The sequence below is a fragment of the Perca flavescens genome, chromosome 9 (genome assembly GCF_004354835.1).
Source record: "Perca flavescens isolate YP-PL-M2 chromosome 9, PFLA_1.0, whole genome shotgun sequence".
Lineage (NCBI taxonomy): Eukaryota > Metazoa > Chordata > Actinopteri > Perciformes > Percidae > Perca > Perca flavescens.
The window spans coordinates 33496944-33517652 of NC_041339.1; the positions used below are offsets into that span (position 1 = coordinate 33496944).

The 20709-nt window shown below is 42.5% G+C and overlaps 1 protein-coding gene across 1 annotated transcript in view; it reads right to left on the reverse strand.

Annotated features, from left to right (window-relative positions):
• tns3.2 (tensin 3, tandem duplicate 2) overlaps positions 1–20709 on the reverse strand; it is a 66037-nt gene that overhangs the window by 18888 nt on the left and 26440 nt on the right. Inside the window, exons 14-16 of the mRNA XM_028587931.1 lie at positions 15608–15738; positions 13797–13887; positions 13642–13710 (exon numbers count right to left, since the gene is read on the reverse strand). Coding sequence (XP_028443732.1) covers positions 13642–13710; positions 13797–13887; positions 15608–15738 — 291 coding nt within the window. The remainder of the gene's footprint in view (positions 1–13641; positions 13711–13796; positions 13888–15607; positions 15739–20709) is intronic.

Consider the following 20709-nt stretch of genomic DNA (forward strand, 5'->3'; position numbering starts at 1 on the left):
CACACACACACACACACACACACACACACACACACACACACACAGGCTGTGGCTGACAGGTCTGAATGTCTATGGCCTTTTACAGCTGCTCACAGCGATCACAGGCTGCGGCTTCTCAGGGGGATGAAGGGTAGAGGGAGCTAACTGAGTAATAATGATTGGATTTAAAAAAATAAAATGATTTAGGCTAAACTAAAGTTCTTGTTTAAATCCATGCAGTTAAATTAAAATCCCAGGTAGTAACTGTACTCTATTATTACCATGCAGGACTCTGATGGTCTGATGATATCTGCTAACTTACAGTACTGCATATGAAAAACTGGCTGGTGTCAATCTAAAACTATAATATCTTATAATAATATCTTTTTGAATGCAAACAAAAAAAATTCAGGATTAGGGATACAAGTTTGGGTAATAAAACTTTCAAGACGACTGTAGGAAGTTGAGCGCCAGTATTTTCGGATCATACTGTTCTCATTCACTGTTCGTACTTATACCTACGAAAAGTTAACACACTATTTAATTCTACCTCTAAGGAGGAAGTCAGGTGACAAGTACAAAGTACAAAGAGCAACAGAGTCCCGTAGGTCAAGGTGGATGGATGGACTGCAGAGGCACTAATCACTCGTGTTGCTGGGCATAGGATAACGCACAGAATGCGTAACTTTGCATATGCATGCATAACTTTCTGAAAGAGATCATACAAATGTATGAGGTTATAATATTCAGTTATAGCAGTGAGGACTCAATTCACTTTTTTGCACGTTTCAGGTGTGTAAAGCCGGTGCGGTCGGGATTTCTGGCACAATTTCACCTACTTCCAGCATGCACGGTGAAGGGAAACTGCATTTCAGAATGTGGCCATGCTTCGTTCTCACAATAATGTTGTTATTTATACTATAAATGCTGCTGCTGAGTAATGGCCTCTAAAGCCAGTGCTGTCAAATGAAACGGCAGGAATTCCCATAATTAATATTTACAGAATCCTCTGCCAGTGTCTTAAACAGTATTAATTGATACATTTCTGGCCAGATAATTACCACAAAGTCCAATATTTGCTCTCCTTTTAGCTCTGGTTTGGTCTCCACCCACTCTTTAAAAGTTATCTTTGGCTCTCTCTAGCTGCTAGATGCTCCACTTTGTTCACCAGCTACTTTCTGTGTCTGTCTGCTGTTTGGCGCTGGGCAGGTAGTGTAGTCAGACTAAAAATTATGAGCTGAAAGAGGCTTAAAAGTTCACCACAGAGTTTATGATAATTCTCTGTGACCCATAACACGTAGTTACCTGATCCTTTGATTAAAGAATATGAATTAGTAGAGCTTTTAGAATTATTGAGTGATTTCTGCCAGAGGACGTGCAGCTCTCTCCTTAGTATCACTTGGCGCTGCATCAGAATGCCATCAGTTGTCTCCCACTGTCGTCCCTGCTTCAGTAACAATCAATCAGCCTCAGACCCTGCTGCGTCTTCCCTCCTCCCGCTATTCAGAAACAGAGCATTTTTTCGGTAGAAGAGGACAAACTGGTAGGAGGTTGTGTGTAAATCAGATTGCTCCGCTCTTTTTGGGTGTGTGGACAGACAGCTTTATCGACTCAGTGAAGTGGAAGAGGAGAGGCTAAAGTTACGAGCCAGCTCAGGAGGGGAGTGAAGAATAATAAGGCTAAAGAAGTGGAGGGAGAGAAAGAGGGTGAAGGGTAACGGCACACAAGGAGTGTTTAAAGAAAAGGTTATGGGAGAGAATACTGTCACCACCGAGGTGTTTATTGGTGTCTAAACTATTCTGATAACGAGTTGATGACATAAGTCTATTTCCACAACGATTCATTTAGGGGATTGCTCCTTGAATGATCGCTTGAATGATTTTATAAACTGCAGTCAGAGACAGTTTGACTCATGGAGAATATCTAACTCTCTTCATCCATCCTACAGTCAGAGTTTAGGATCAGATGTGGAGAAATGACGTTTTCCTCAAGCTCACAATGAACATCAGTGTGTTTTGTGTCCAAAGGAAGTCTGAACTACAGATAATGTCCCAGTTATTTGATCATGTTTTGAAGCTGAAGTGAAATTCCTCAGACATCACCCATCTGGGGAAGTGATCATGGATCATAAGTTGTTCTCCACGTCAGTAGTTAAAGCACGCAGCTGTGTTGCAGGGGAAACGGCAACAATCGTGGTATTGATCAAAGTGGTTGTAAGTCAACAAAAATAATAACTCTTAAATAGATATTACTTTAAAACTTGTGAATATTCCGTGAAAAATGTGACGTAACTGCTCAGAGCAACTCGTAACACAGCTTCTGTATCATCTGAAATTGGCATCAGCAGGATAAAAAATATGTTCCTTGCTACTGATTGGTAAAAAAAAACAGAAAAATACTTTGCACATCCATAACGTAAGACAGGTGACTCGGAGGGGGACGAGTAGGTCAAAAATCACAAAGAAACTCCCACACACGGTCTCACTTGCAAAAATAAATTCCCTAGCTGGCAACGTTTTGGTACTAAACAAGATTACATAATTGTGTGAATGCTGATTCATAAAATGAGTCTTCACGACTCATTTTAAAATAGAGAGAGAGAAAAAAGCAGCCACACTGAACTGCAGTCTGCAGACGTGCCGAACGGATGTCGCTCGCTTGCCTCTGCTGTGCCGCTGTTGTAACACCTACAACTTTCATACAATATGGGTATTATTCAACTTTTAAAGATATCATATTATTAGAACAATTAGCACTTTTCCACAATTCTTACAACTTCACCTTCTTCTCACACATTTTAACCAGCAATCCAGTTTAGCTTTAGCATTAGCTTTTCCAAAAAAAACATTAATTATTCCACATCTTTTTTTGAATTAGTGGTGTTATTCAACTTGTCAATGGAATTCATACTAATTCAAACCATTCCCACTATTCCAAATATTCTCACTACTTCAACTTCTTCTTACGGATATTAATCCAGTTTAGCTTTAGCAATTTAGCTATTCAGCATTCACACGCACACACATTTTCTGCAGGAAATGCATTTTCTAGTATTAATTCACATTCCAATTACTATAGATAGAGCTTTGTACTTAAGCTTAAGCTCTATCTATGGTAAAGGAAATGAATGAATGAATATTATGTAATCTTGCCTTATTTCATGTGAAGTAGGTGTTTGGTGCAGGCACCTCTTTTCTTTTTTTCCAGTTGCCTGAGTAAGGTCTAGTATACTGAAACGTTGCCAGCTATAAAAATGTTTTTTTGCAAGTTAGGGTTAGGGTTAGGGTTAGAATGTGCGGGAGTTTCTTTGCAAATGTTTAAACAGAAAAGAAAATACCTTCCCTTCCCAACAAGAAGTCAACTTACATGAACACAAAGTCAGGCTGAATGAAAGAAGTGAAATACATAACTACCTATTTTTCTGCTTCACATGTCCCATGGTGTGCATATAGATACCATACTGCCTGTAGTTTCACGGGCTCTGTAATATTGTTGAATACGGTAGAACAGACCCTATTACGTCATCACATGTAGAATCGCTGCTGCTCTGGTACATCTCACACAGACTGAACTTGTTGATTAACGCTCTAAAGAACAAAATCCTTGTTTCCTTCTTTCCACTTTGGTCTCTGCACCCTGTAATGGCCTTGTGTCCACTGGGTTGTCAACATTTTCCATCCTTGTGGCTTAAAGTGTTCTGCCTCTTTGCCCTTCATTTCCTGCAGCGCTGTGAAAGCCAAATATTTCTCACACAGCAGACGTCTGTACAGCTTTTCAGAGCAGCACTCCCCAATAACTTTGTCCCTGAGGAAATTATCCATTTTCTCCAAACTTACATGTGGCAGCTAATGTCTTCAACCTGCTTTCAACACTGTCCAAACGTTCCTGTAGTGTCTGGGGCTGCACGTATTTCATTATCGTTGTATCTGCCAGCCAGCTATTTTCTCAACAAATCCAGAATCGTTTGGTCCAAAATATATCTCGTATAATAGTGAGAAATGCTAAACAAAGTTTGGTAATGCTTCCTTTACAGGTCTGTCATTTCCTAATCATTTTCTGGAATAGGTTTACTGGAAATGTAGCGTGTTAATATTTTAGAGAAATATGAGTTTTATTGAAATAACTTGCTTCAAAGCCAAGTAAATATTAATTAATTATCTCCACAAAGGCTGGCAATTCATTGGAATTAATCACTTGAACATTAATTAATTGAATTGTGTCTATTTTATATAATATGAGTACCAATTTACAAAATTATATCCAGGACGTGTTGTAGAAATTGGCGGTAAACTACTCCAGCGTTATCCAATATGCTAAGGTCAAAGGTGTTGCTGGTTTTTGTCCGACAAAGGCAAAGAAAAGCAGAGGATCCTCACAAACGAGAAGCTTAAACTACAGAATATTGGTTTGAAGAACGACTTAAATAGTTGCTGAGTATGTTTCTGTCCATCGCCAAATTTAAAGCTATAGTGCGTAGTTTCTGCCGCCCCCATGAGGAATTCTAAGTAACGACAACAAATCTGTCGGCGCTTCCACATGATACAAGCCTTCCGTGATCGCGCACCGCCCCCACCCCTACCCCACGCAGTTGCTAGTAGCCAAGGAGGACACGGAGGATTAAAAAAACACGATGGACTCTTCAGAAGATGTCGTTATCTTCGCTCGAGTTTCTGTGCGGGAAAGTCACAATCTGTGCGGGAAATCCACAATCTTCTGAACATAGCCATACTGAGAACTACAGAGAGAGTTGTGTGGAACTGATAGTCTTACTTAGCTTTGTAGCAACTCATTTGGCAATGGCTTGAATGTAACGGACGGTCATTAATATTAACAAGTTACGCACTAAAGCTTTAATCCACTAATTGTTTCTGCTCTAGTTGTGTTTGCTCTCCGCAAAACCCCAGATCTACTGTAGGGCATATTTAAAGGAACATGCCGACTTATTGGGAATTTAGCTTATTCACCGTAACCCCCAGAGTTAGACAAGTCCATACATACCCTTCTCATCTCCGTGCGTGCTGTAAGGCTGTCTGACGGCTCCAGCGGCATCAGGCCAGCACAGAACATGCAGGTGAATGGTTCCAGCAATCCTACTGCTCCGAATAAGTGACAAAATAACGCAAACATGTTCCTATTTACATGTTGTGATTTATAGAGTCACAGCGTGTACAAAAAACAACGTAACATGAGACACAGCCGTCTTCTAACTGTAAACAAAACGGGAACTATATTCTCAGGCGGAAGAATATAGTACTTGGGCGGAGTGATATGCGAGTGATATGCTCGCAGCAAGCCTGTCTGAGAATATAGTTCCCAGTTTGTTTACTGTTAGAAGATGGCTGTGTCTCATGTTACGTTGTTTTTTGTACACGCCAGACTCTACAAATCACAACATGTAAAAAGGAACATGTTGGCGTTATTTTGTCACTTTTGTCACAATTGGGAGCAGTAGGCTAGTTGGAACCAGTTACCTGCAGGATCTGTGCTGGGCTAAGCTAATGCTGGAACCGTCAGGCAGCGTTACAGCATGCACGGAGATGAGAAGGGTATGTATGGACTTGTCTTACTCTGGGGGTTACAGTGAATAAGCTAAATTCCCAATAAGTCGGCGTGTTCCTTTAACATAGACGTCTAAAGGATGAGGAATTCCATTTAATATAAGTGGCATCAAGCACAATGTCAGTTTGTTCATTGTTGTGCTCAATAATTCAGCTTCAACACATGGAAAATGTGTGCTGGACTTCCAGCGTTCTTTTTGTATGAAACTTCTGCTAAAGTTAAGTACCAGTTAACTTGTGGCTCAGCAAGATGTTGTTTTATCGTGTATGACATCAATAAGCAATAAGCACCCCGACAAAAATACTTGAATCTTCAAAGGCTTTTTCGGTTCAGCTCAAGTCAGTAGTGCAGAAAAAAAAGGGGGAAAACAGCCTCCATCGGTTAACCACCAATACATCAGCCTTCAGTGACTGCACGATTGAGGCCAAAATAGCCTTTTAACAGGATGAGATCATGAACGACGCAGTGGAACAAACCATCTCATCACCCCACCGAGTGTGAGATGTCAGAGGGGCTGCAGATGCTGCTGGCTCGGAACATGAACAAGTAGTTTTGTATGCACAAAAAAACAGAGAGATGAGGCTTGGAAGGGGGTGTTTGGAGAAGAGAGAAAGGCATCTGACAGAAAAATTCCAGAAGCTGTCTGCAAATACCAGCGGCCTAGAGGAGGGATGGGAAGCGTTTCTGTGCATGTGTGCCCTCCTTAAAATTCCCAGGAGGGACGGAGGCAGAGATAACGACGCTGGATAAACAAGAGAGAGAATGAGCAGAAAGAGAGAGACAAAACGCCTAGTGAGAGAAGGAGAAACAATAAAGAATGCATGGAGGAGAGTAAAAGGTGTTAAGAGTTCATAGACTGCTTGGAGAGATTTGGATGTTATTACACGTGAAGAAAAATCATTCAATCTCACTCACACACACAAACATACACACAGTCTTTAAAGCTCTCTGACTAGACACATTCACATAGTGTCAAATCATAACAGAAGTCATCGCTTTACAGAAAGAGTAGGTCTAGACACTATAATTCACAGAGACCCAAGCACACATTTGGTGCGACAGCGGCGAGGAAAAGCTTGTGTGCATGCTCATACATACCGAGAGACGCAGTCATGATGTGACACCCTCTGAGGTATCCCGTTATTCGCTGGTTTCCTGTTTTGGGATCACTCTATCACCTTTCCTGTTCCAAAGTCTCTATCTCTCTCTGGTATGTGGTGCCTCCCAGTGTGAATGAAACTCTCCCTATCGCCAGACTCTCCTCCTCTTCTCTTTCTCCAGAAAGCACTCTGAGCCTGACTGGCTGAAGGTTTTTTCTTTTTTCTTTTTTTTCTCTTCAGGGGCTGGATTGTTTCCCCGCCATGCACGATTCCTTTCGTCCCCCAGATGGGAAAAATAAGCTCCCCGTTTGTTCCTGGCTTGTTGTGACACCGCTCAACTTCTGGGGTTTGTATGGAGGGAGGGACTAGAGGTAGAGAATCCCCCCCGCCCCCACCACTCCACTCCCCTCCATGCATGTCTACACACCCTCCCTCCCTCTCACTGACCACTGAGCATTGTTCCTGCTGGGCTACTGCCAGCACTTTCACCCCAATCAGAATGGATTCCAGTGGGATCAGAGGTCAGGTGTGGCCTTTTATGGACCAGAGAGGAGGAGGTGGTGGTGGTGACGGTGGCGGTGAGGTGGCGGTTGGTGGTCATGCAACGGGGAGGGGGGGTGAGGGTGAGGGGGTGATCTGGGGGTTTCTATGGCCTCTCTGTCAAGGCATGTGTGTCCACTCCCACCATCTGCTTGCCACAAACACCGAGACAAAGGCATGCAGACACACAGTGACCGTGTCTCCTGCCATGTGTCTAATCTTAGCACACCATAAATCACACCCCAGAGCTCTTCTTGATTGAAGTGTGTTGAGTTCACTTTTGTTTCAAGGAAACATGTGCTGCGTGCATTATTTTAACCTTTCCCGTGTCACAGGAAATGAGCTTTGTCCATCTATGGCGCTCACTTAGCAGTTTAAAGACCCAAAGTCTTCCTTTATGAAGCTACAGGACAGTTGTCAAAGATGACAGATGTAAACAGAAAGCTTTAAAGGTGTCAGAAAAAAGATAATAAACCTACAGTAAGCTGTTGCTGGGGCTGTATTAAAGGAATAGCTGGATATTTTAGGTATGTTCATTGACTTTCACGTTGAGTTGTTCAATCCGTCGGTTCGATATGAACCAGGAACTCAGAGCTGGTTAGCATAGCTTAGCATAAAGACGCAGGGGGAAACAGCGAGCCTGGCTCTCTCCAACTGTAACGAAATCTGCTCACTAGCACCTCTAAAGCTCTATACTTAGCACGCAACATCTCCTTTGTTTAATCGGAAATTGAAGCACATGGCCACTTGTTTTAGCGGATTTTGTTTCCTTTGCACAGAGCCATGCTAGCTGTTTCCCCCTGCGTCCTTATGCTAAGCTATGCTAACCAGCTCCAAGTTCCTGCTTCATATCGATCCGACGGATTGAACAACTGTCTTTACGCTAGGCTTAGCTAACCGGCTGCTGGCTCCAATTCAATATCTAGCAGACAAATATGAGAGTGGTATTGAGCTTCTCGTCAAAGGGCCTATTCCAAAACCCCAAAAGATTTAATAGGTCCCAGTACGTATGTCAAATCGACTGTGGTGGTCGGTAGTGTCACATCGACCGAGCCGCCAAGGGAGCAGAGACAGACGACAGCTTAACTTCAAATTCCGGGTTACGGACTGCAATACAGGACTGAATATATGAGCAAGAGGGTCAAAGTTCAAGGTGTAATGTAACGACGAAAGTGTTAGGCACTGAGCGGAAGATAAGTCACATCTACTGAGCTGCAGAGAGAGCACAGACAGATGACAGCTCAGCTTTAAATTTCACACTACGGACTGCGACGCAAAGTTTTGACCAAGTAGTATGTCCCAGTTGTATGCATACTGATAGGTTGGATATTTCAGCCTACATGTTTCAAATGTATTTTATATCTTGTATGTAGGGTACTATACAAGAAGGTTAGTCTGGGGACAACCTTCACCCACAGGAATGTGTAGAATCTATTATGAGTTTGGGTACAACTTTCACACAGAGGAATTGGAAGAGAATGTGGGAATCTATTGCACGTGCCATAAAAGGTGTAGTTTAAGAGTAAACTGTTGCACTGAAATAGATAGCTTGAAGCGTGTGAGGACAAAAACTATAAAGGAGGAGTTATTCTGATGTTCGTAGAGACACTATGGGTACATGCTCTTAGGAGGGTGTACACATGGTTATCTTCCTTTCTAGGAGAAACCTTGGCATATACATTTGGTGCATGTCAACTGTTCTCCCTTTCATGAAAGTATGTTTGTTTGTTGTGTGAATAAAGCTGCATTAGTCTGAACTCATTGTACTCAGCATTTGTTCAGTCTCCATCTCATTTCCAGATAATTCCCAGATATCACATACTGCATGCAACAGTGCTCACGTTTAAGGGCAGCTGCAGTACTAAAAGTACAAAAAGTAAAAAGAAAAAGTATACGATTTGGAAGTCAGCATAATTTCCCAAAATGTTGAACTCTTCCTTTAAAATAATTGTCAAAAGTGTACTAATTCATTCAGTATCAGAGCGCCTGCAGCTTTCACTCCTTTTATTTACATTTGGTTCACTAATTGTGACTTTAAGTGTTGACCACACAATTAGTGTAATTCGACTACAAAATGTCTCCGTTCAGGATCAACGGCAGCACTTAAAGATGTCTCATCTCTCTCTCATTCATCACTGACAACAAATCCAATCATCTGAAGGAGAAGGAGAGGTTCCCCTTGTACTTTCTCCTGACCTTTGACCCCACCACACCCCCCCGAGGTTCAGACAGTCAAGTGTTTGTCTGAACTGACCATCTGCCTCAGCTCATAACAGCATCTACATTCCTTTGGCTGAAACCTGCTTCCGCGGGCTCAGAGCTTCTCCGTATGTATCACTGTTTATTTTGATGTGGCCACAAGTACACAAAGGAAATGTTATTACGTAACATTTCAAAACATCGCAAGGAAATGAAAGTACGCAAGTACAGAGACAGCAGCGGAGTTCATCTTTGGGTCGTGACTTTGGAAGAGATGTAAAGACTGTCATCAATCTGTTGCCATTAGGTGAATATATTAACTAGAATTTTGCTTATTTCTGTGCTTCTCAATTGGGTTGAAGAAATTCTCTGCTTTTCACTGCTTTCTTTGACCTTTTTAGGTTCATGAAATCATTTTAAAACCAAATAGATGAAGCCAGAACAACAATGACTTCAAGCTAAAGACAGCGTGGTTTCTCAGATGTCATATTTGTCAGCCCCAAAACATTTAGCGCATGTGACATATCTGTTTAAGTGATCCCTGTAAGCACTGATTTGGTGATATTGCAGGTCAGAAGCCACCAAGAGGTCTAACCGGAAGACATTTGGTTAAATAATTAGTAGTTATATAGACTTATAGGTCTTGAGATGCTTTTTTATATATATATATACATATATATACATATACAGTACAGGCCAAAAGTTTGGACACACCTTCTCATTCAATGTGTTTCTTTATTTTCATGACTATTTACATTTTAGATTCCCTTTGCTTTTTTTTGATAACTCTGCAAACCCTTGGTGTTCTCTCAATGAGCTTCATGAGGTAGTCACCTGAAATGGTTTTCACTTCACAGGTGTGCTTTGTCAGGGTTAATTAGTGGAATTTTTTCCCTTATTAATAAAAAAGCAAAGGGTGGCTACTTTGAAGAATCTAAAATATAAGAGTTTATAAGTTTTCAGTTATTTCAAACTTTTTTGTTAAGTACATAATTCCATATGTATATGACATATGCCGATTTCATGCCGGTCAACTCTACAAATTGTAGTAACTTATGGTGTCAGTTAATTGTAGACTACAATTAACTGACACCATAAGTTATACGAGTTACAATTCTCAAAGACTCACGCACACAGCACAGTCTCTTTTTCTTTTCTCTAAACTTTTCTGCCGTGTGTGGCGCGTACCCGCTCGCGGTGTGAAGCGCGTGTACGCGCTATTCTCCCACATGTCGGGAACGTCGTGAATGAACCTGCAACACGTCAGCTGTTTGGGAATTCTTCAGCGCGTGTGCAGAAGATAACAAGTTTGCAATATGCAACACCTGCAAGGAGAAAGTAGGGTTAGGAGGGACGACACCAAAAACCAAAATCACATTTTTTTTAATGGATGTGAAAAGCGTCATCCGGATCGTTGCTCTGATTGGTTAAAGGACTATCCAATGCGCCCAGAGGCATTTGAGTGGCGTCCGTTGGTGACACCCCTCTGGAAATGAATTGTCAATGAACCTTTCCCAGACCCACGCCACACCACTCTCAGTTACAGCTGAGAAGGGTCTGGTGTCAACCAGGCTAAGGAATTGGTACTAATGGCTCGACTCGCCGCCTCTCGAAAAATCTTTTAAACTGACTGTTGTGGATCTAAAATGAAGACAGATTCAGCAAGCTCATAGCTTATTTCGCGTATAAAATGTTTTTAGAAACACACTTTTGTGAACTATTTTCAAAAAAAATAAGCAAAGGTTTTAAAATCCGGGAGTAGAGTCCAGGTGCAGTCCTAGCAGTCATCAGTGATCCCTATACTCCTGTGGACACGTTATGTCACCGGGATACTGAAGTGTGTGTTGATCCCAGAATGCCCAGTGTGATTAGCCTGGTGATAACAGTGGGAACACAGCTGTAGGGCTCAGCATGGCTGACTGAGTGCACTGCTGTTGTTTTGGAGCAGTCTACTGCTGCTGCTGCCCACAGTAATCACTCCCCACATTACAGTAGCCTCGGGTCCTCCTGTGATTACAGTAATGACTCTAAACATTAAATCCAAATCATTTAAATGGGGAATCTGACTGTTTCTGTCCCGACGTGGCAAGTTCTTTCCCAGACAATCGTCTGCCTTTAACGTGGGAAACAGGAAACTCTCGTCTGCCCCCCAGCTCCAGATATTTTGTGTCCTTTGTTAATTCTTCTGTCCATCCAGCAGAGACATTTTTTGTCACAAGGAATAACGACTCTTTCATCAGCTCCTTCTTTATCCTGCCACCGCTCTGTTCTGACAAACATGTTTACAATAAACAGGCAGAACTGCCCTTTAAAAGAGTAAACCGATCTGTCTACAATACAGAGCAAAAGGTCATCATAAATACTACTTTTGTTATCCATACATGGATGACGATATGTTAAGGGGTCAGCAGCTCCTCCAAACTTGTGGCTGAGGTTAAGGCAGGCAGTCGTGTCGGGATACTGAGGTAGAACACCAGATATATTATTATCACTCAGATTTACCTTTCTTATACTTGATACACAAAAGAATAATGAGTCCACATGCACTCAAACACACAGGGCCCTATCTTGCACCCAGTGCAATTGACTTTGTACACAGACGCATGTATCATTCCTATTTTGCACCCGACGCACAGCGGACTTGTCCCCTCCACAGACTCACGTCGGGAAATTAGGGAATGAACCTGCGCTTGACCAACTGCCACTTTGCTCGTTTGAAAGCATTCATTTTCTCAAAGGAAGAGCAGGATACCCAGGGCTCGGTTTACACCTATCAGCATTTCTAGCCACTGGGGGACCATAGGCAGGCTGGGGGAACTCATATTAATGTTAAAAAACCTCATAAAGTGACATTTTCATGCCATGGGACCTTTAAGGAGATGTGATGTTGAACTGCATGTGCCGATGCCACTGAACCCAAATGCCCCAGCAGCAGCACGGCAGAGGAGAGACATAGGAGCTGCATCGTCTATAGTGAGGTAATCCCGGTCTAATGTTAGACTACCTTGCAAAAATATCACCATGCATTGATGACCTTGTGATTCAGTGACAGTGAGCCCAAAACATCGGAAAGTATGTTTTTGTGACATTTCTTTATTTACATTTTGTCAAAAAGAAAAATCAATAGCATACGTCGGTCTCCTTGGCTGTGAGCCGCTCCTGGCGTGGACCCATGGATGTATTAAGAGCGTGCGCCTAGTAAATCCGCCATTATGATAGCAATCCGCCATGGAACAAGCGCGCCTGCTTTTAAAGGGAACGTGAGATAACGCTCTGATTGGTTTATTGCACGTTACGCCCAAACCACACCTATGAGTAATGTAGCTACTTCAGACCAACCCATTTTAGACATTTATCCAGCCGGTATCATAGCAACAGCGCCCGAGATCTGCCCACAAAGCTACTTGCGTTTGGCGTTTGATACTTGTGTTTCAGATCGCTAAAATAGTTTGTTATACTGTTGAAATGATTTTGGTATTTTGATTGTGTCACTACAGCATCCCGGCGCTAACGCTTGTCACATCGTTGTCTTTGTTTCTTCTGAAACCCGAAAGGTTTGTAGCTACTCAAATCACATATGAGACACAACCACTGAAAGACGTCCGTGTTTTTTTGACACTACAGTAAATTCCTTCTGCAGCTGTGTGGTACACATCTCCTCAGGCAGGATGTCCCAGCAACAAAAGACCCCTCCCCTCTCCTCCCGTCCCCTCCCAGAACAGGACGTGAATGGACATCCTGCCCGCAGTGGTCTCTTCCTCTGTTACCGGCAACTATTATTAGCGGACGTCCAGTATCAGGCGTCCCTGCATGGGCCCAGAGAGGATTTCTCAATCCATTTTATCAACTTCTTCAACCGCTTTTTACCTCAAACCTTAAAAATACCACACAAGCCATCTGTCTGCGTCTCGCCAGACAAGACTAACTGTACCACAAACAGAGCCATGCCCACATATCCAGCCAATGGCAACAAAGGACAGGCCAGGTGTGTGTGTGTGTGTGTGTGTGTGTGTGTGTGTGTGTGTGTGTGTGTGTGCGTGTGCGTGTGTGCGTGTGTGCGTGTGTGTGTGTGTGTGTGTTTTTGGTATATTATGCCAGAAGGACATTCCAGCCGGCACTTGAACCCTGTCCGGCAGCAATCAGGAGCTCGAGAGTTTGAGTTTAAACTCTAGTGCTCTCGCCAGTCACACACACACACACACACACACACACACACACACACACACACACACACACACACGCACACAATCTTGAGAAAGTGTACCTTGTGTACAGCTGTGTTGGTCCCACTGTCCACCAGTCCTGAGCTGGGAAAACTCTGAGAAATGTTTCACTGGGAAGAGAAAGCAGACACTGATAAGATTCTAAAATGCAGATGCACCCGAACCAAGAAGAGTCCATTTTGACATTATCTCTTACCGTAGGGCGTCGGAGGAGTCACTGGGAAGGCCGGAGTAGAAGGGACAATGTCAGCGCTATCTGTCTGTCCCCGATGGTAGAGATGCCCATGCTTTTAAAAAGAACAACATGATAACAAAAAGTAAGAAAAGAAATGATGGGGAAAGTAAATAACATGTTTTTTTGTATGTCCTATAGGACAACAAGCACACACACACCGACACACACACACACCAGCAGACATCAGTCTTGTGATCTGTGTGTGGCTACAGCCTGTGTTTTGGTGTAAACAGTACACAGTAAACAGTCGAGCCATTCATGCCACCCAGCCATAAGAGTGCCGGAGCAGAAACCTAAACTCTTTAAAAAAAAAAAACAAAAAAAACAGAGAGGTAGGCAGGTGGAAAAGAAACATAACTACAGATATGCAGATAGAGTTACAAAAACATAATCTCAACAGAGATGCCTTGACTGATTTTAAAGTGATTACCCTGTGTTATCTTTTTTTCTTCTTCTTTCATGCAACTAAGTAACACATGCATTCAAGTCATGAATTGAATCGAAAAAATGATGTGGTGTAATCTGATCAGGGCTGTTCACAAGATCACTTAAATCAGGTCTGACACAAGCGAATCCGTTTAGAGCTTGAGTCAAGGCATTGAGTCCAAATGGGTGTTGGGTCCAATTCACATTAAACAAGCTTGAGTTAAAAGTCTAAAACGAGACAAAACTAGTAAACACCCAACAGTTTGAAATGCGATAAAAAAAAATCTTAAAATGCCTAAATGTTGCATTATTTGCTAAAATTAGCACATAAAACTGCAGGTCTAAAATGAGGATGCTTGGTTGTTAGAGCATAAAAACTGTATGAGAAATAAGTGGGTTGCACTTGTTAATAGCAGTGCAAAACAATGTGGAAACATAGACTATAAAAATAGTGGACGTAGCATCTGTGGCGTCGCCCATTGGTTTGTGGACTGCTGTTTTGAAGCCCCGAGTTTGGGATACGGACGTCGCCATCTTGGTACATCTTGGTGCAACCGGATGTTACGATTTTTGACGAGAGGGTGGAGCTGGGGAGGATGGCGCAGCCAAGCCAGTGTTGTTTATGGTTGCAAATGGCGCTGCGCTAAGCTTAACTGTAAAGCGTGATTCATGGTTGTTCGGAGGCTCCACGCAGAGCTTTCGCCGTAGCCTACGTAAGTGGCCTTAAGTTTATACTTGTGCGTTGGTGTGTGCGTCGATCTCTTTGAGAGAATAGCAGGGCCGGCATGTGTGTGTGCGTGGGGAGGGTGTGGCAGAGCGAGTGAGAGAGTGACAGTGATTCGCTTCGGAGCGAGTGCCGACTCTAGAAAGGCATAGTGGGAGAAACAAAGTGTCTCCTCAGCGCTTTCTAACCGCGATCGAAAATCTGTAGCAGGAAAAGTTAACCCTCTTCTTGGTTTCATGTTGTTTATGGAGACGAAGAACCAGGAAATCAGTCGCAGGGAAATGCAACGCTACCAAGACGTGCGTCGCTGCAACATGCAATTACATTTTTTTGAGAGGTGCCCGTCAGGCTAGGGTGTTTGGTCTGGCGTAGGATCCGGCATAGGGTCAGTTTCTCCACGTACCTACATAGGTACCCACGGCGTCGATACAACACAGAAGCATAAATTGGCCTTAAGGAGGGAAAGTTGCCGATTTTCAAACCTTCTGAAGCGAGTCAAACAGTTGAGATTTACCGGTGGGTAAACACGGACCCCTGGGTTCTGCCGCTATTCAACTGCATGTACAGCAAGTTCACCGAAAACCTGCAAACTGGCGAGGTAAACAGGGGAAACGGTGTTTACCGGAGATGGTGAGTAGGGTGGACTGTAGACTGGGGAGCCTCTGAAGCTCTGAGCGCTACCCCCCCTCCATCCTGGACTATGGAGACCAGCGTAGTCGGTCACATCACTGATCTGCATCTGCTGCCTCCAACCTGAGATAACCAGAGGGGTGAGGGTGGGGGGAGAGAAGGAGCATGGGGGGAGAGCCAGACAGTCAGACAGATTATGATCTGAAATATTATCTAACTCAGTCATGTGTTCCTCTATGAAATCAAACACCAACAAACAGTTATTATGTCTATACTTGGAAACTAAAAAAAAACACAACATTAAAAAGTATTTACGCTTTGTCATGGGCGCTTTGTTATGACCTGATAGTAATAAAAGGTGATGACAGTGGTTCACGTTTAGCGTGTTTGTCTATCAGTATGTCAATGAGTGGCGTGCAGCTTCTATCATCAGGGCAGACGCTGCGTGACCAAGCAAGACTTCACTGTGACCAGATGGGCGAACATCATGGCGGCGTGTCGGAAAAAAAAAACATCTGTTGGGACAATCAGTCGTTTCTCTTTTCAGATGGGACTAGATCAACCACGAGGGAAGAAATACTTTTTTCTTTTAGCTTGACAACCGGATTCCAAAAATCAACGAATTGATAAGCAAAGTATATTCTATCAGCTCGTCAGTATCTGATATAGCGTAGTCGGTAGAGTACAGCTCTGGACATTTGTCTCGGCTGTCGGTGAATGTGGAAACTCAGAGGGAGACAAGCCACCCTCTTCAAATGATGCTTTCTGGGAGTTTGAATGGGGTTGAAACTGTCTATCAGTGTTTTCCCAAAAGCCCAAGACGACGTCCTCAAATTTCTTGTTTATGTCCACAACTCAAAGATATTCAGTTTACTGTCACAGAGGAGAGAAGAAACTAGAACATAATTCACATTGGGGAGGCTGGAGTCAGAGAATTTTGACTTTATTTCTATGACAAAATGACACAAACGATTAATCGATTATCAAAATAGTTCGCAAATAATTTAACAGTTGACAACTAATTGATTAATCTTTGCAGCTCTAAAAATGAGTAATGTATATATATATATATATATATAGGCTATATATGATCACAGATATATTTTTTGTTTTACTCAGTTTTATTGTAGCCTTTGAAGACTATGGAAACACCAAAAACACACGGTAACATTGAAACCACAGTCTGACGTGTGTGTCATGATAAAGATTGACCATAAATGGGACCAGTGAACGCGTTCATTGAACAATAGTTCATGAACTCGTTCATATTTTGGGCGAATGTGAACTGAACGTACCGTATTAGGCTACTGCCTGATGAACGTTACCGTGAACTTGTTCATTCTGGTGTCTGTGAACGGCTCACTCTCTCAGTTTAACTTTGTTCAATAGGGTGCCAGATTTCTATAGAGCCTTCCAGGCGAAAACCCGGCTAGCCTTTTTATGTTATTTTAAATTGATTTACATTTACTGTAAATCAGTTTTTTGTTTGCTGTGTCTGTTTTTGTGATTCTGTGTAACTTGTGTACTGCTGCTCCAGGGCTCCCTTGTAAAAGAGATTTGACTATCTCAATGGGACATCACCTGGTAAAATAAAGAATAAATAGAAAAAATAAAAAAAATAAAAAAAATAAATAAAACACACCGTAAACAGGCCTTAATATGTAGCGGAAAAAACACCCAATCTGGCAACACTAGCACTAATTTAAAAAAATAATAGTTTGCAGCAACATATGGAAAAAAAGAACTATGAACTAGTTCATTTTTGGAACTGTGAACTTAGGTCAAGATTTTGAAGTATGAACAATGAACTGAACTAGTTCATTTTAAAATTTGTGAACTGAACTTTGTTAGTTAGTTCATGTAGAAAGTGAACTTTCCCAACACTGAATGGGACCACACTCATATGGGCATATCGACTACAAACGGCAATGTGGAACATTGTGAACGTCCATCATCAGAGTAGTACTTGAAACCCGCTGTCTTAGCGATGAGGCTGTTCTCTTCTGAAGACTGCAACTCCAAGGATGATGAGAGGGCGAAGGAGGGCATGGTGCAAACACACTGGAGAGCAAAGTGTTGTGTCAAACTTCAAAAGCATTCCTCATCGCTTACAAGTTCCTGCCTTAAAACATCGCCTTGAAAAACACACGTTACAAACAGTCACTTCTACATGCACGCGCACACTGCTGCAGTAACTAAGCGGTGGAATATTTTAGTGTTACTGCTTCAAATATGCCCTCGGGAAACATCTCCCTGACAAACTCGGGACCTACATACAGAGAAACGCACATGCTCCATTTCCTGTGCTCAAATTCCATGATCCTGCGAAGAGCCACAGGACATTCTCATTAACCTGACGGTGCACAAAAACACAGGGTCAGAGGTTAAATGTCAGCAGTAATGTAACCCCGCCAGGAACATGGCCGCCGGTCAAAGATAACCACAGCACCTGACTGACCCTGACTGACACATGCGATTCAGGGAGCTGTCACAGGCGCTCTCGACTCAGGCCACTGCGAGGTTAGCTTTGATGGACCAGCTGCTCCTTATGCAAAGAGCTGTGAAGTAATGACATCGCTCGTACACCTCTGACCCGCAGGTCTCAAACAGAAAACGAATCAAGGGATGGAGGTTGAAGCAGAAATGTGCCTCTTCTTCCTGGCTGTGTCCCAGTGGATCTGAGAGGGAGTAAATATGTCATATGTGCCAGTATGGGGTGAAGAAGAGGCAACGCAGACACACACAGGTCAGAAAAAACAGGCATCATTACTGTGACATGTTCAGGTTCAAGTTTTTCAAATGTGGGACAAAGTTTTGCAAGTAATGCCTACCATACACTAGAAGACTCTGAAATGACTTTGAAAAGACTAAAGTCTGACACCATCTCACATCTAGAGACAATCTGTCATAATGTCACTGAGGTTTTAGTCACGGGCTATACGATTTTGCTACCAACACTTAAATCTCACGATAATATCAAATACGGATAAACTCTGAAACGTCAAGATGGGAAAAAGACTGACTTTAGATAACTCGGACTGAGCATTATGACCACCGTACAACAAACAATTGAGACGACGGGAGCGCGCCCCAACTCTAGCAAGACTCTCATGATTTCATTCCGATATTGGACAGTGACAGTGGAATCACTTGAAAATGAATTTGGTGTAAGGTCGGCATAATTCTCAAGTCCTGACTACAATGTCCCAAATCAAGTCCCAAGTCCTAAACTTTGTGTTTGGAGTCCTAAACAAGTCAATATTTGTCAGCACAGCCAAACACCTTTTCATACTATAGGATTTGCTCCATGTCTGATTGAGTCAAAATATATTTGTTGTCAGGAAAGTTAAGTATTTCATCTTTGGGTTTGGGGAGGATATCAGGCCATTTCCAAGTCAAATGGCTAAACTCTAAGTCAATCAATGTTGTAAGTGAATTGATGAGTACACCTCAATAGAAAATCAAATTGTGTCTTTTTTATCTTTCAATTCCAGTCTGATAGTAAGTAAAAAATGGAGGCAGAGGAACCTTTTGGCTTTTGCCACTTGGAATCAAAGCGATGGGCAAAAACTTAAGCAAGTTAAAAGGGACAAAGTTTTGTTATTTGGAAATAAATTACACTCTTATCTGCAGACAGTATCCTGACTTTCACTGTGTTGAGAGGTCAGATTGGTCCGACATAAGAAAGACTGAAGGGTAAACAAATGATTGTGCGAACATCGCAGGAATATCCACTTTTAATCAAAGGCTTCCACCCTTTCAACAAACAACCGTGCACACTAACAAGCACACTTCTGTAACAGATTTATTCCTCTCTCTCAGGTGGATTTCCACGATCAGGCAGCTTCAGTCCTTCAAGTCTGGGTTATAAAGGCTTCTCTGTATGTGCAGGCTGAACTGAGCACCACAATATAACAAGTCCAACCTACAACCTTCATCTGCCCGCCAGCTTGTTGGCACACGTGTATTTTCTTTAGTATGGCATTTCAGCCAGTCTTAATGTCACAGTGGACTGTTCAGTGTCTCTGTACAAGTAGAGCTGTGTAAAGGTACTGCGGTAATTTACCCAAATAAAGGGTCAGTTTGCCCAAAATACATACATTTTTAGTCATAGTTGTGTTTAGCAATGCATAAAATGTTGGCTTTATCGCATAGCCAGATCTATCTCAACAGCGCTGTGTCTGGATATGATCTGGCTGCACCAGTTATCATTCTGCTATAGGGGAAAAACTGCTCTGGCTGGTTTGTATTTCTTTAAACCAAGCACAATCGTCAAAATAGTGTCAGGAGGGAACATGTTTGGGGGGGAAACATTTGCAAGTGCTGGTGGTCATAAACCAAAACATTGGATCATGTGCGTCGCAAATTTCACAGCAATCCATCCAATAGCTGGTTGAGAAATTTCACCCAAAACCACAACATGGCAACGTTATGGTGGCGCTACAGGAAAGGTCAGAGGATCACCAGAGTCATTAGGATTCATCCTCTGGGAACCTTGAATGTCTCGGACTGAGTTTTATAGCAACCTTACAACAAACAACTGAGCCGACGGGAGCACGCTCCAGCTCTAGCAAGACTCGTGATTTTATTCTGATTTTGGAAATTTGTCTGAGAGAGTGGAATCGCTTGAAAAGTCTTTTGGTGTAAGCTGAGAATAAGTCTCAAGTCTTTTTTTTCTTTTTTTGGGGGGCTTTTCCCTTTATTTGAAAGTGGATAGACATGAAAGGGGGAGAAAGAGAGAGAGGGGATGACACGCAGCAAAGGGCAGCAGGTCGGATTTGAACCCTGCGCCGCTGCAGGACTCAGCCAACGTGGGGCGAGCGCTTACTGGGTGAGCTAGAAGTCTTGACTATGATGTCCCAAATCAAGTCCCAAGTCCTAACCTTTGTGTTTGGAGTCCTAAACAAGTCAGTATTTGTCTTGACATCCAAACACACCTTTTGTTCCATGTCTGATTGAGTTTAAGTATTTTTTTGGTTGGGTTTGGGGAGGACTCTTCCAAGTCAAATGGTGAAAGTCTAAGTCAATCATTGTTGTGAATTTATTTCCATGAATGTCTGACCAAATATGTTATGACAATCCAAAAGATGTTGA